This window comes from Megalobrama amblycephala, linkage group LG1 (genome assembly GCF_018812025.1).
Source record: "Megalobrama amblycephala isolate DHTTF-2021 linkage group LG1, ASM1881202v1, whole genome shotgun sequence".
In the NCBI taxonomy this organism is placed as follows: Eukaryota; Metazoa; Chordata; class Actinopteri; order Cypriniformes; family Xenocyprididae; genus Megalobrama; species Megalobrama amblycephala.
This window is the reverse complement of record NC_063044.1, coordinates 68,791,757-68,804,836: the sequence shown is the minus strand read 5'-3', so window position 1 is coordinate 68,804,836 and position 13,080 is coordinate 68,791,757. Positions and strand designations below refer to the sequence as shown.

Genomic DNA, 13,080 nt, shown 5'->3' with positions numbered 1-13,080 from the left:
ATAGTTTCCTGCTTTTGTTCTTGGTGGCTATAAGGCTCAAACGTGGGGAGTAAAGATGGTGATCAAGCCAGACTGTGCTTTTATCTTCATTTCGACGTTTCATCTGGGATCTGTTGCACACAATGGATTGTCTGTAACTTGTTGCCGACCAGCCCCTTTTCAAAGTTGGCCAGAAATTATATGTCCAAAACCAGCCCACAACACCCTTTTTTACTTATATTTCAACAAGAATATACAGATAAATAACAAATGACAAACAGAAGCTCTTATGCAAACATTTTGAAATCTAAATTATGAATAGGCACTTGAAAATGCACCACAAATTAAAAAGTCAGTAAATTAAAATGGATATCACACAGCAGTATGGATTATACTCTTCTATACATTATTACACCACTGTATGAAAATGATTTTGTCATGACTTTCTTTTAATTAATATTTGTAAAGGGGATTGATACGTAACAGTCGGTGTTATGTTGAGATTCGCCTGTTCTTCGGAGGTCTTTTAAACAAATGGAGGAAGGAGGAGGAAAAGAAGGAGGAAGCAATGGAGTTTGAGACTCACTGTATGTCATTTCCATGTACTGAACTCTTGTTATTCAACTATACTGAGGTAAATTCAATGTTCAATTCTAGGGCACCTTGAAAATATTTATGTTTATTATGTTATATTGGAATGATATAAATATCTACAAACACAAAATGCAATGACATTATATCTATGGGAAATTACATAAATAAAAACAGACAAAAAATAAATGTTTTAAACTCAACTAACTCCATCAGAGTGATGGATATCCTAATAATTAACTAGTTGTAGTGCAACTTCTGCATATCCATCAGTGTTTCATGTAAATTTATAAAAATGGATTACAATAATACAAAACTAATGTGGGCAGTGTCATTTGAGATCAAATAGAAAATGTATGTTCAGTATTTCAAAATTGCACCCAGCTTTGAGGCTGCCAGTAGGGTGAAAAACATATGGCTATGGCTATCGTGGATGAACATTAATCTTTTACATTTACGGACATCAATTTATCTGCTAACTCTTAGTTAACCATTAATATATCAGTGAAGCAAAGATGTAACATGTCATAGACAGATAATAAAATGTAATATTTGTTGAGTATAATTTAATAGGTCGTCGCAATTTGCAAGCATGTGTAATTAAACTTTAATGACGTAATTGAAACAGTGCAAGTGTGCAAAAATGTTAACTAGTACGTATATGATTAATCAAAAATGTCATAGCGCTACAGGCTGCAGTGAGGACCTCTTGGCCCATACAGCTCTTTGTGCGGTGGTTATATTATAAATAGTGTTTATAATATTGCATACATTCGCTGCAACCAAAAAAAACCTGCGATTTGGCGCTTTCCGTGTATTACTCACTGAAAATGAACCAAACACTTTAGCTTTCCATTTCCGCGACCCGTGTGTGAAACTGCCTGTATGTCTGAATGGTACTTCCGGTGTGGTGCCGAATTCCTACCCCTGCCAAATTATTATCCACCTAGTATTGGTAGGTTTGGGATTAGGTGTAGGATTAGGCAATCAGATAGCGACTTCAACAAGGGGTGTAATAATTTCATCTTTTAAATTGGTTCATGTATCTTAAAGCCTTAGAAAACGGTTCAATTTTACTTTTTATTTAATATTTTGGTGAAATCAAGCTCTCAAAATTAATTGAGGAATTGTGAAATCGGGCTACAAATATCTTTACCATTGTTCAAAATCCAATGCCTAGCACATTCAAATATTGAAATTATAGCGATGAAAAAAATATAGCACACGTACGTCTGCAAGATGTCTGTTAAATATCACTTCATCTGGAAAGCATCTGATAGACGTCTTTAAGATGTCAGTTTTGTATTCTAAATCATAAACATCTTAAAGACATCTTCTAAACGTCTATTTGACATCTGACAGAAAACGTCCTATAGACGTATAGCAGATGAGCAAACACTCTAAAAAATACGTCTTCCAGATGTAAACACACACATCAAATAGACGTCTCCAAGATATACGTGTGCTATCAGGGATTAGTATCAGGGCTGCATTTCCCAAAAGCATCGTAAAGGCCTGTACACACCGGGACGAATATCGCACGCGTTTATCGCCAGCGTTTTTCGAGACGTTTTTTGTGTTCACACCCAAGCGATTTTCACCAAGTCGTGTTTTACTGTAACTTCAGCAGCTCCAGGCACGTGAACAAAAGCACCAATCTCATTGGTCGGCCAGTTTTTAACGCAGCGCGTCAAACCAAAAAAACGAACCCGAGGCGTTTTTTAAAAAATGACGCTTTTACGCCTCGCATGTTTCGCGTCGGTGTGCACACTCACATTGGCGCCTGTTGTTTAGTCACGAGGCGTTTTACGTCGGCGAAAATCGCGCGCGATATTCGTCCCGGTGTGAACAGGCCTTAAGCCTAAATTGATCGTAGATCCTACCCAGATGTGTTGGTGGTGGTCAAATCATAACGTCGTTAAACACGTTTAATTAATCTCATACATTAACTACAATAGTCAAAAATATAAAGTTACACATGTTTGTGAACATACCTAAAAATGATGCACGTGATTAATTTTATTTTCTTTTCCGCTTCTCAATGCCAGACTGCTGGGGCACGTTCAAGCTCAAACCGGTGTGCAAAGTTTTGCTACGTTTTTCGGGTTGAACGACAAGTTTCCTGGAAACGGTGTGCAACGGGTTTGAGATGGGTGTGTCAGAAATGTCAGCCCAATCAGTGGCAATATGTATATAAACCACGCAGTATTAAAGAGACAGCTCACACAATGGGAATTAATGTAACATAAAAGTACTATACTTATATATTTTGCTATTGTACACTTTAATAAACTTTTCTATACTCCTCTGATTATATAATGGTAAATGTTACAATATCAAAGCACAACAACAGTGATCAGCAATAATGATGAGCCTAATACAAACAATAAAAATAATATAGATCATAACATAGTCTTGGAGGTAAGAAGTGGATTATCCTTCATCTAAAATGTTTGTCTTTTCATCTTGAAATGCAAGGCAAGTGTTGTATCACAATAATTAGAAGTTTCAACAAATCCCTTCACTCAATTTGGATGTTCTCTTTTATTCAGGATGGCAAGGGCAGTGACTGTAACATCGAGTGTATTTTGCAGTATTTATACCGACTTCATCAGGCTCCGAAATTTATTCAAAAAGAACACAAAGAATGGCCTTCTCAGCTGCCATAGTTTCAACGCTTGCGTCATCAGAACAGAGTGTTCAACGCACCTGGGAGTTTCCTACGCAAACTGCGTACTCTGCGTATATGGAGCGGTGGTACAGACTTGATAGCCTACTCAAAATACGTGCTACAAATTATTTAACAATTAAAATAAAATTGCCTGTATGTATAGTATTTTATGATGTTATTTATACTTTGTAATTATACATTAATGAAAACAAATATTTTGCAGAACACGCTAGCTTTGCACATTTACAATGTGAGAAGAGCAAAATTACACATTTACAGTGTGTAATTTAGTAATATTACTATCTGCTGTGACCAGCAGATGGCGCTAGTGTACTACCACATGTATGGATTGTCAAATACCATAAAGTTTTTCATTATTGACACTGAGTCTGTTATTACGAGAAATATTCTCAATATAGTGAGATGCTAAGGCATAATTATAAGAAACTTTCTGTATATTTATTTTTTACTCAACTGTGGCAGAAACGGGCTTCCATATAGGGCCTACCTCTGATGTTTGCCTACTCTCGACGTGTTGTGTGGTATATGATGTGACCTATTAATTTTTGCCATTCCTTCCAGTTATATAATGACAGATCCAAATCGAGATGATGCCATGGACACTTCTGCAGAGATAGACTGTGGAGCACATGAACAGTGTAACTCTGATACATCAGACAACAGCATGGGTAAGAGAACAATATTTGATGTTTTTGCCTTGTTCAATAACACTTGTTTATATATTGTGGTTAATTCATGTGTTTAACAACAGTTCTCTGGTGTTTATTATAGAGATCATATTTCCCAATATGACCATTGTAATAACTGGAAATTCTTCATCAGTCCAGTTTGGAAATGAAAACATTCTACTAGGACAAAAACAACCAAATATTGAAAATGCTGCAGTATCTGGGATTGTTCATTTACAGAAGAAGATATCAGAACGTCAAGTCTCTATGATCAACATGATTGACTTACATGATGAATACCTGGACCATGACCATGTGGATCATCTCATTGATGAGCTAGTGAATAAAAATGAAATTCACGCCTTCATCTTTATTGTGCGACTGGGTCAATTAACAGATGCTGATAAGATGGGTCTTGAATGGCTTCAGAGAGTGTTCGGTGACAAAGTTCTTCAGTTTGTGATGTTTCTCTTCACTTATGAGACAGGAGAAGAGTGTGACTCTATAATAGATGATCTGAAGAACAACCCTGTTCTGGAGCAGCTGCTGGAGAAATGTGGAAGATATCATACCTGCAGCAAGATGATGAACAGCCATTCAGAGATGAGAGAACTGATGAAGATGATTGATGATCTGTTTAATGAGAATAAACAGCAGTGCTACACTGGAGAGATGTTCAACACTGCATCAATTAGGAGAAAAAAGCTGGAAAACAGTGAACATGGTGAGAAAGAACACAGATGTTTCCTGAGGTCACATGTTGCTTTTCTCTCTAATGTTTATTTGCCGCATGACTTACAAAACATCCAAAATTCCAAAAAAGTTCCTCTTTTATGCTTCAGAAGAAGTATGGCACACACACATCATGTCGCCCCTATTTAGCTAAAACAGCTCTGATGTGTCAAGGCATTCCCTTCAAACATTTCAGAATCTTGGATTGTAATGCATCCTGATTGTCCCAAAGCCTTGTTAATGTGCATAAAGACTTCATCCTAGTCTTTAAGATTGTACATTTTAATTTTAGAAATGGTGCCAAATGTATTATATATTCTTTTAAGCGTAATTTATGATTCTGGAAAATCTGGATTTTGGAAACCCCAATTCAGACAGGATTACTTTCAGGACATATGCACTTTAAAAATAAAATGGACATCTGTAACATCCATTGTCTGTTCAAAAGGGATAAGCAATATCTTTAAAAATCACAGAAATGGGTCTGTCTGCAACCCAGTCTCATATAAATTACCTATCAAGAATATAATTAAATACAATCACAGAAGGGTAGAGACACTGGATGTATAAAAGTAAGGCGTTTATTTTCACAACCAGATGTAACAACAGCAAGCAGGTGATAAAATAGCAATACTGAAGTAGAATAGAGATGAATAGAGAGATAATACTGTCCTTAGTAGTTGCGGGATGATGAATGATGATCAAAGATAGTATTCCACACAACACGAGGGTGAGGGACTTCACACACATCAAGAGTTGAAACATAAAGGACAGGAGACAAACAGAGCCACATCTAGATTCCCAACGAGGTCCTTATGGGGAGCATACTTGTAAGATACTAACAAGCCCAGACAATGAGTGTAACTGAGAGTGGGTCCTTTATACTGAACATAACGAGTGAGATAATGGCGTGCAGGTGTGCGTGATCAGTACTCTGGTGACAGAGAGCGTTGTGATTGGTTGATCGTGGAGCCTGGCGTGTCTGTGACAGGAGTGAGATAACATGTTTTAAAGGGATAGTTCATCCAAAAATGAAAATTATCCCAAGCTTTATCCTCCCTCAAATCATCCTAGGTGTATATGACTATCTTCAGACAAACACAATCAGAGTTACATTTAAAAATATCCTTAGTTCTCCAAGGTTTATAATGGTCATGAATGGCTGGTCAAATTTTGAAGACAAAAAAAATGCATCCATCCATAAAAAAATTAATCCATACGACTCCAGGGGGTTAATAAAGGCCTTTTGAAGGGGATTGATGTGTTTGTGTAAGACAAATATCCTTATTTAAAACTTTATGAAGTAAAATAACAAGCTTCTGATGGACGACCGTACGCAGAATGCGCACGTCAATTTGGGCGGAAGAGCAACCTTTGACCCCACACAATGACAGCATAATATTTTCCCCAAACCAGTTCAGCGGAAATCCTGCCATGCAACCAATTTCATTGGCTAATGTAACAGTGATGGGTAGGTTTAGGGATCAGTGTTTGGTCTAGGCAATCATTACCGTGATTGATATGGCCAATGAAATGTTTAGAATTGGCTCCAGGGCAAGATTTCCACTGAACTGATTTGGAGAAAAAAGACATGCGGAGGGCGCAGAGGAGAGAGCAAATCAAAACACCGATAAGGAATTAGAAGTCTAAAATGAGAAATGTAGAAGGATTTCGAAATAAAGGCCTGTACACACCGGGATGAATATCGCACGCGATTATCACCGACGTTTAACACGTCGTGACTAAACAAAGGGCGCCAATGTGAGTGTGCACACTGACGTGAAAAACGCGAGGCGTAAAAGCATCATTTTTTAAAAAATGCCTCGGGTTCGTTTTTTTTTTTTTTGGGTTTGACGCGCCACATTAAAAACTGGCAGACTAATGAGAGTGGTGCTTTTGTTCACGTGCCTGGAGATGCTGAAGTTACAGTAAAACACGACTTGGTGGCGCTCAAGCACAAAACGGTCTTGCCAAGCACATATTGATACCAAGACGATGAAGAGGAAGTAAGTAGACGAGGAAGACCCCTACAAACCCTCCCTGCATCTCAAAACAGCTCCCTAGTTTCCTAGGTCGTGTATCAGTATACCATTTAAATGAATGTGGCCGACTCTCTGATCAGTGCCCTGACCAGTGAACTAGGGAGCTGATTGAGACACACGCTATGGGTGCTCTGACAGTTCTTGGCCACACCAATAGATATGTATTATTTCTGTATTTTTTACGTTTTTTTCTTTTAAATTCAAGAAATATAGTTGAGAATGTCTATTTCATAAATATGTTTATTTGCACTACCGTTCACTTGAGCTACTGTCATTGTGACTTGTTTGCACTACCGTTTCTGACTACCATCTCTCATATGTTATATATGCCATTTAATATCTGCATTTTTATCTTCTTTAACTTTATTAATATCATAAATATGTTTATTCGCACTACCGTTCAGCACAAGCGCCACATACTGTCAGGGAGTGAATTTGCACGTTCACTCTGCGCATCACCAGTGAAAACTGCTCGGGTATGAACACAAAAAACGCTAGCGATAAACACGTGCGATATTCGTCCCGGTGTGTACAGGCCTTAAGAGAAGAGGAGCTTGAGTTTGTTGCACAGCCCTAATTGTTTGAACCGCAAGAGGAGTCTAAGCTTATGATACTCCTACAACCTGCATCATACATCACGTCAGAGGATTACTCATTTGGTGCAAGTCAACTTGCACATTTTGTGTACGGTCGTCCGTCAGAAGCTAGTTAGACTAGTGAATTTATAAAGTTTCACTTTAGAAGGCCTTTATTAACCCCCTGGAGTTGTATGGATTCATTTTTTTTATGGATGGATGCATTTTTTCATCTTCAAAATTTGACCAGCCATTCAACAACCATTATAAACCTTGGAGGACTAAGGATATTTTTTAAATATATCTGAAAGAAGGATGATTTGAGGGTGAGTAAATCATGGAGTAATTTTCATTTTTGGGTAAGCTATCCTTTTAAGTGCTTAAACCTATATGCAGCAGGTAACATGAATAAGTCATTGAATTTATTGAAGTTTATTTTATATATGTTTTTAAGACTTTTCTAAATAATAAAAAGAATAATAAAAATGAAATAAAATAAATGATGAAGCTGCTGTACTGGACATGGTCCGTGTACTTTTGCGTCCATTCGTTTTTCCTTTTTTAAACCAGAAATGAAATATGGAAAATGGGGTTTCTTTGTTTTTTATTTTAACACTTATGAATAGAATTAGCAGATACGATGTAATTTTCTTTATGCAATATTATTATTTTGTGAAAAATAATATAATTGATATACAACTTGTTTTTTAATATGTAAAACTGCTAAATTTAATTTACAGTGTTTTTAATTTACAGTGTCAGTGGCTAAAGCGCCCTCTAGTGGCTTTTCCTCTGGTGTCAATAGATTGACTCGCTTCAAGAGCCTGCCTAAATGACATTGATTAATTTTCATTTGTTAAATTACTATTGTTATTATTTTTTACATTTTTATTTTAACCTGAACATTACATTTCTAAACCTTGTAGCCTCTTGTTTAGCACTCTAACATGACCGAGTTCCCGCTTGTGGTCTCAATGCCCTCGTTTTGCTTTTACTCTGTTTTATATGAATAAAGGCCAAAACGACATCTAAATTACTGACTTTTTCGTCTGGCTCTGTTAGGTGTTTTATATTATTTTATATTGAGAAATTGTTTGGTATTAGGAGTCTATAGCTATGCTATTGCTGTTCAAATTGAAAAATATAGCCTACCAACATTTGTGATGACAAAATTATACCCCAATATGTAATTTTCATGAAGACATAATTCCCATACCCTTTGCCTCAGTGGAGGTTTGACAGGAAATATTTTTCAGTTCTCACTGAAAGCAATGCGTTTCGGCCACGTCACTGGGACATAAACTATTTTCTCGCACATTTTCTTGTCATCAACAGCATCTAAGGCTAAGACAATGGCATCGTGGAAAGTGGAAAGGACAAAGTGGATGGACAATATGTTTATGTTAAGCATTTATATCGGTTTTCTATAACGCTAAACATTGAAAGAGCGTCGATCACACGAAAATGCGTATCAATAATACGAGTGTGCAATGTCGTGGAATGTTTACGCCAAAAAGAGTTTTGGTGTGCATATGGTACGTAGTTTTTCGCGTGCATATGATATGCACTTTATGGCGTATTATACGCACGAACCCCCCACCCACCCCCATCCTACCCAAGAGCGTGTCATATACACGCCATAAAGTGCGTATCATATGCACGCCAAAACTCATGTTGGCGACCGCAGTAAAGATAGTTTGCGGTTTGATATTCAGATTTCTTTTGGCTATAAATACGCAGTGCGCTGTCATAGACATGCAAATAATACCAAATATCGTTCTCCATGATTTGTGAATTAAGGTGACGCTGTCCTTTGGGCTGAAATCAGTTTTTTTTTTTTTCGTAGCGACTCTTAATTTTATAATGGCTATAGCTCCAAATGTTGGACACTTAGAGGAATGAAACTGGTGTCATCTTCACCAGCTTGATCTGTGAATTTTTTCACAGCAAAGCTCTTGTCCGTAAACCCCTTGGAAAGTCCGCCAGTAAGGAATGTGAAATAAAGGCGTTCTTCATGTTTAACGTCTATTACCAATGAACACGCAGACTGCTGGAATAAAATAACATTGTTTTAGGTCGAGCTCGATTTGTGAAAACTTTCACAATAGCTTTTTATCTCGTGGTCGTGTTTCTCTTTGCTCTGCCCCCCGTTTTTTGTATAATATGATATATATATTTATATATATATATATAAAATATGATATATATATATATATATATATATATATATATATATATATATAATTATATAAATGACCTTGTACAGATAATGTACATCACTATTCTCATCTGTGAAAACTTTCACAGTTCAGTACGGGTCAGCTGACCCATCCCAGGGTCACTAACATTGCTATTCTGATCTGTGAAAACTTTCACAGTTGAGTTTTGGTCAGCTGACCCTTCCCTGGGTCACTAACATCACTATTCTGATCTGTGAAAACTTTCACAGTTCAGTACGGGTCAGCTGACCCATCCCTGGGTCACTAGCATCACTTTTCTGATCTGTGAAAACTTTCACAGTTCAGTACGGGTCAGCTGACCCATCCCAGGGTCACTAGAATCACTTTTCTGATCTGTGAAAAATTTCACAGTTCAGTACTGGTCAGCTGACCCCTCCCTGGGTCATGTACATCACTATTCTGATCTGTGAAAACTTTCACAGTTCAGTACGGGTCAGCTGACCCCTCCCTGGGTCACTAACATCGCTATTTTGATCTGTGAAAACTTTCACAGTTCAGTACGGGTCAGCTGACCCCTCCCTGGGTCATGTACATCACTATTCTGATCTGTGAAAACTTTCACAGTTCAGTACTGGTCAGCTGACCCTTCCCTGGGTCACTAACATCACTATTCTGATCTGTGAAAACTTTCACAGTTCAGTACGGGTCAGCTGACCCCTCCCTGGGTCATTAACATCGCTATTTTGATCTGTTAAAACTTTCACAGTTCAGTACTGGTCAGCTGACCCTTCCCTGGGTCATGTACATCACTATTCTGACCTGTGAAAACTTTCACAGTTCAGTACGGGTCAGCTGACCCATCCCAGGGTCACTAGCATCGCTTTTCTGATCTGTGAAAACTTTCACAGTTCAGTACTGGTCAGCTGACCCCTCCCTGGGTCATGTACATCACTATTCTGATCTGTGAAAACTTTCACAGTTCAGTACGGGTCAGCTGACCCCTCCCTGGGTCACTAACATCGCTATTTTGATCTGTGAAAACTTTCACAGTTCAGTACGGGTCAGCTGACCCCTCCCTGGGTCATGTACATCACTATTCTGATCTGTGAAAACTTTCACAGTTCAGTACAGGTCAGCTGACCCTTCCCTGGGTCACTAACATCACTATTCTGATCTGTGAAAACTTTCACAGTTCAGTACGGGTCAGCTGACCCCTCCCTGGGTCATTAACATCGCTATTTTGATCTGTTAAAACTTTCACAGTTCAGTACTGGTCAGCTGACCCTTCCCTGGGTCATGTACATCACTATTCTGACCTGTGAAAACTTTCACAGTTCAGTACGGGTCAGCTGACCCATCCCAGGGTCACTAGCATCGCTTTTCTGATCTGTGAAAATTTTCACAGTTCAGTACGGGTCAGCTGACCCTTCCCTGGGTCACTAACATCGCTATTCTGATCTGTGAAAACTTTCAGAGTTTAGTACGGGTCAGCTGACCCTTCCCTGGGTCACTAACATCGCTATTCTGATCTGTGAAAACTTTCACAGTTCAGTACGGGTCAGCTGACCCATCCCAGGGTCACTAGAATCACTTTTCTGATCTGTGAAAACTTTCACAGTTCAGTACGGGTCAGCTGACCCCTCCCTGGGTCACTAACATCGCTATTTTGATCTGTGAAAACTTTCACAGTTCAGTACGGGTCAGCTGACCCATCCCAGGGTCATGTACATCACTATTCTGATCTGTGAAAACTTTCACAGTTCAGTACAGGTCAGCTGACCCTTCCCTGGGTCATTAACATCGCTATTTTGATCTGTTAAAACTTTCACAGTTCAGTACGGGTCAGCTGACCCTTCCCTGGGTCATGTACATCACTATTCTGACCTGTGAAAACTTTCACAGTTCAGTACGGGTCAGCTGACCATCCCAGGGTCACTAGAATCACTTTTCTGATCTGTGAAAACTTTCACAGTTCAGTACGGGTCAGCTGACCCATCCCTGGGTCACTAGAATCACTTTTCTGATCTGTGAAAACTTTCACAGTTCAGTACGGGTCAGCTGACCATCCCAGGGTCATGTACATCACTATTCTGATCTGTGAAAACTTTCACAGTTCAGTACAGGTCAGCTGACCCTTCCCTGGGTCACTAACATCACTATTCTGATCTGTGAAAACTTTCACAGTTCAGTACGGGTCAGCTGACCCCTCCCTGGGTCACTAGAATCACTTTTCTGATCTGTGAAAACTTTCACAGTTCAGTACGGGTCAGCTGACCCATCCCAGGGTCATGTACATCACTATTCTGATCTGTGAAAACTTTCACAGTTCAGTACAGGTCAGCTGACCCTTCCCTGGGTCACTAACATCACTATTCTGATCTGTGAAAACTTTCACAGTTCAGTACGGGTCAGCTGACCCCTCCCTGGGTCATGTACATCACTATTCTGACCTGTGAAAACTTTCACAGTTCAGTACGGGTCAGCTGACCCATCCCAGGGTCACTAGCATCGCTTTTCTGATCTGTGAAAATTTTCACAGTTCAGTACGGGTCAGCTGACCCTTCCCTGGGTCACTAACATCGCTATTCTGATCTGTGAAAACTTTCAGAGTTTAGTACGGGTCAGCTGACCCTTCCCTGGGTCACTAACATCGCTATTCTGATCTGTGAAAACTTTCACAGTTCAGTACGGTTCAGCTGACCCCTCCCTGGGTCACTAGAATCACTTTTCTGATCTGTGAAAACTTTCACAGTTCAGTACAGGTCAGCTGACCCTTCCCTGGGTCACTAACATCGCTATTCTGATCTGTGAAAACTTTCACAGTTGAGTTTTGGTCAGCTGACCCTTCCCTGGGTCATGTACATCACTTTTCTGATCTGTGAAAACTTTCACAGTTCAGTACGGGTCAGCTGACCCATCCCAGGGTCATGTACATCACTATTCTGATCTGTGAAAACTTTCACAGTTCAGTACAGGTCAGCTGACCCTTCCCTGGGTCACTAACATCACTATTCTGATCTGTGAAAACTTTCACAGTTCAGTACGGGTCAGCTGACCCCTCCCTGGGTCATGTACATCACTATTCTGACCTGTGAAAACTTTCACAGTTCAGTACGGGTCAGCTGACCCATCCCAGGGTCACTAGCATCGCTTTTCTGATCTGTGAAAATTTTCACAGTTCAGTACGGGTCAGCTGACCCTTCCCTGGGTCACTAACATCGCTATTCTGATCTGTGAAAACTTTCAGAGTTTAGTACGGGTCAGCTGACCCTTCCCTGGGTCACTAACATCGCTATTCTGATCTGTGAAAACTTTCACAGTTCAGTACGGGTCAGCTGACCCCTCCCTGGGTCACTAGAATCACTTTTCTGATCTGTGAAAACTTTCACAGTTCAGTACAGGTCAGCTGACCCTTCCCTGGGTCACTAACATCGCTATTCTGATCTGTGAAAACTTTCACAGTTGAGTTTTGGTCAGCTGACCCTTCCCTGGGTCATGTACATCACTTTTCTGATCTGTGAAAACTTTCACAGTTCAGTACGGGTCAGCTGACCCATCCCAGGGTCATGTACATCACTATTCTGATCTGTGAAAACTTTCACAGTTCAGTACAGGTCAGCT

General features: G+C 39.4%; 1 protein-coding gene across 1 annotated transcript in view; it reads left to right on the top strand.

The window, feature by feature from the left end:
• LOC125246123 (interferon-induced very large GTPase 1-like) overlaps positions 1-13,080 on the top strand; it is a 38,151-nt gene that overhangs the window by 1,915 nt on the left and 23,156 nt on the right. The window contains exons 2-3 of the mRNA XM_048156982.1: positions 3,824-3,930; positions 4,034-4,654. Coding sequence (XP_048012939.1) covers positions 3,831-3,930; positions 4,034-4,654 — 721 coding nt within the window. The 5' untranslated portion in view covers positions 3,824-3,830. The remainder of the gene's footprint in view (positions 1-3,823; positions 3,931-4,033; positions 4,655-13,080) is intronic.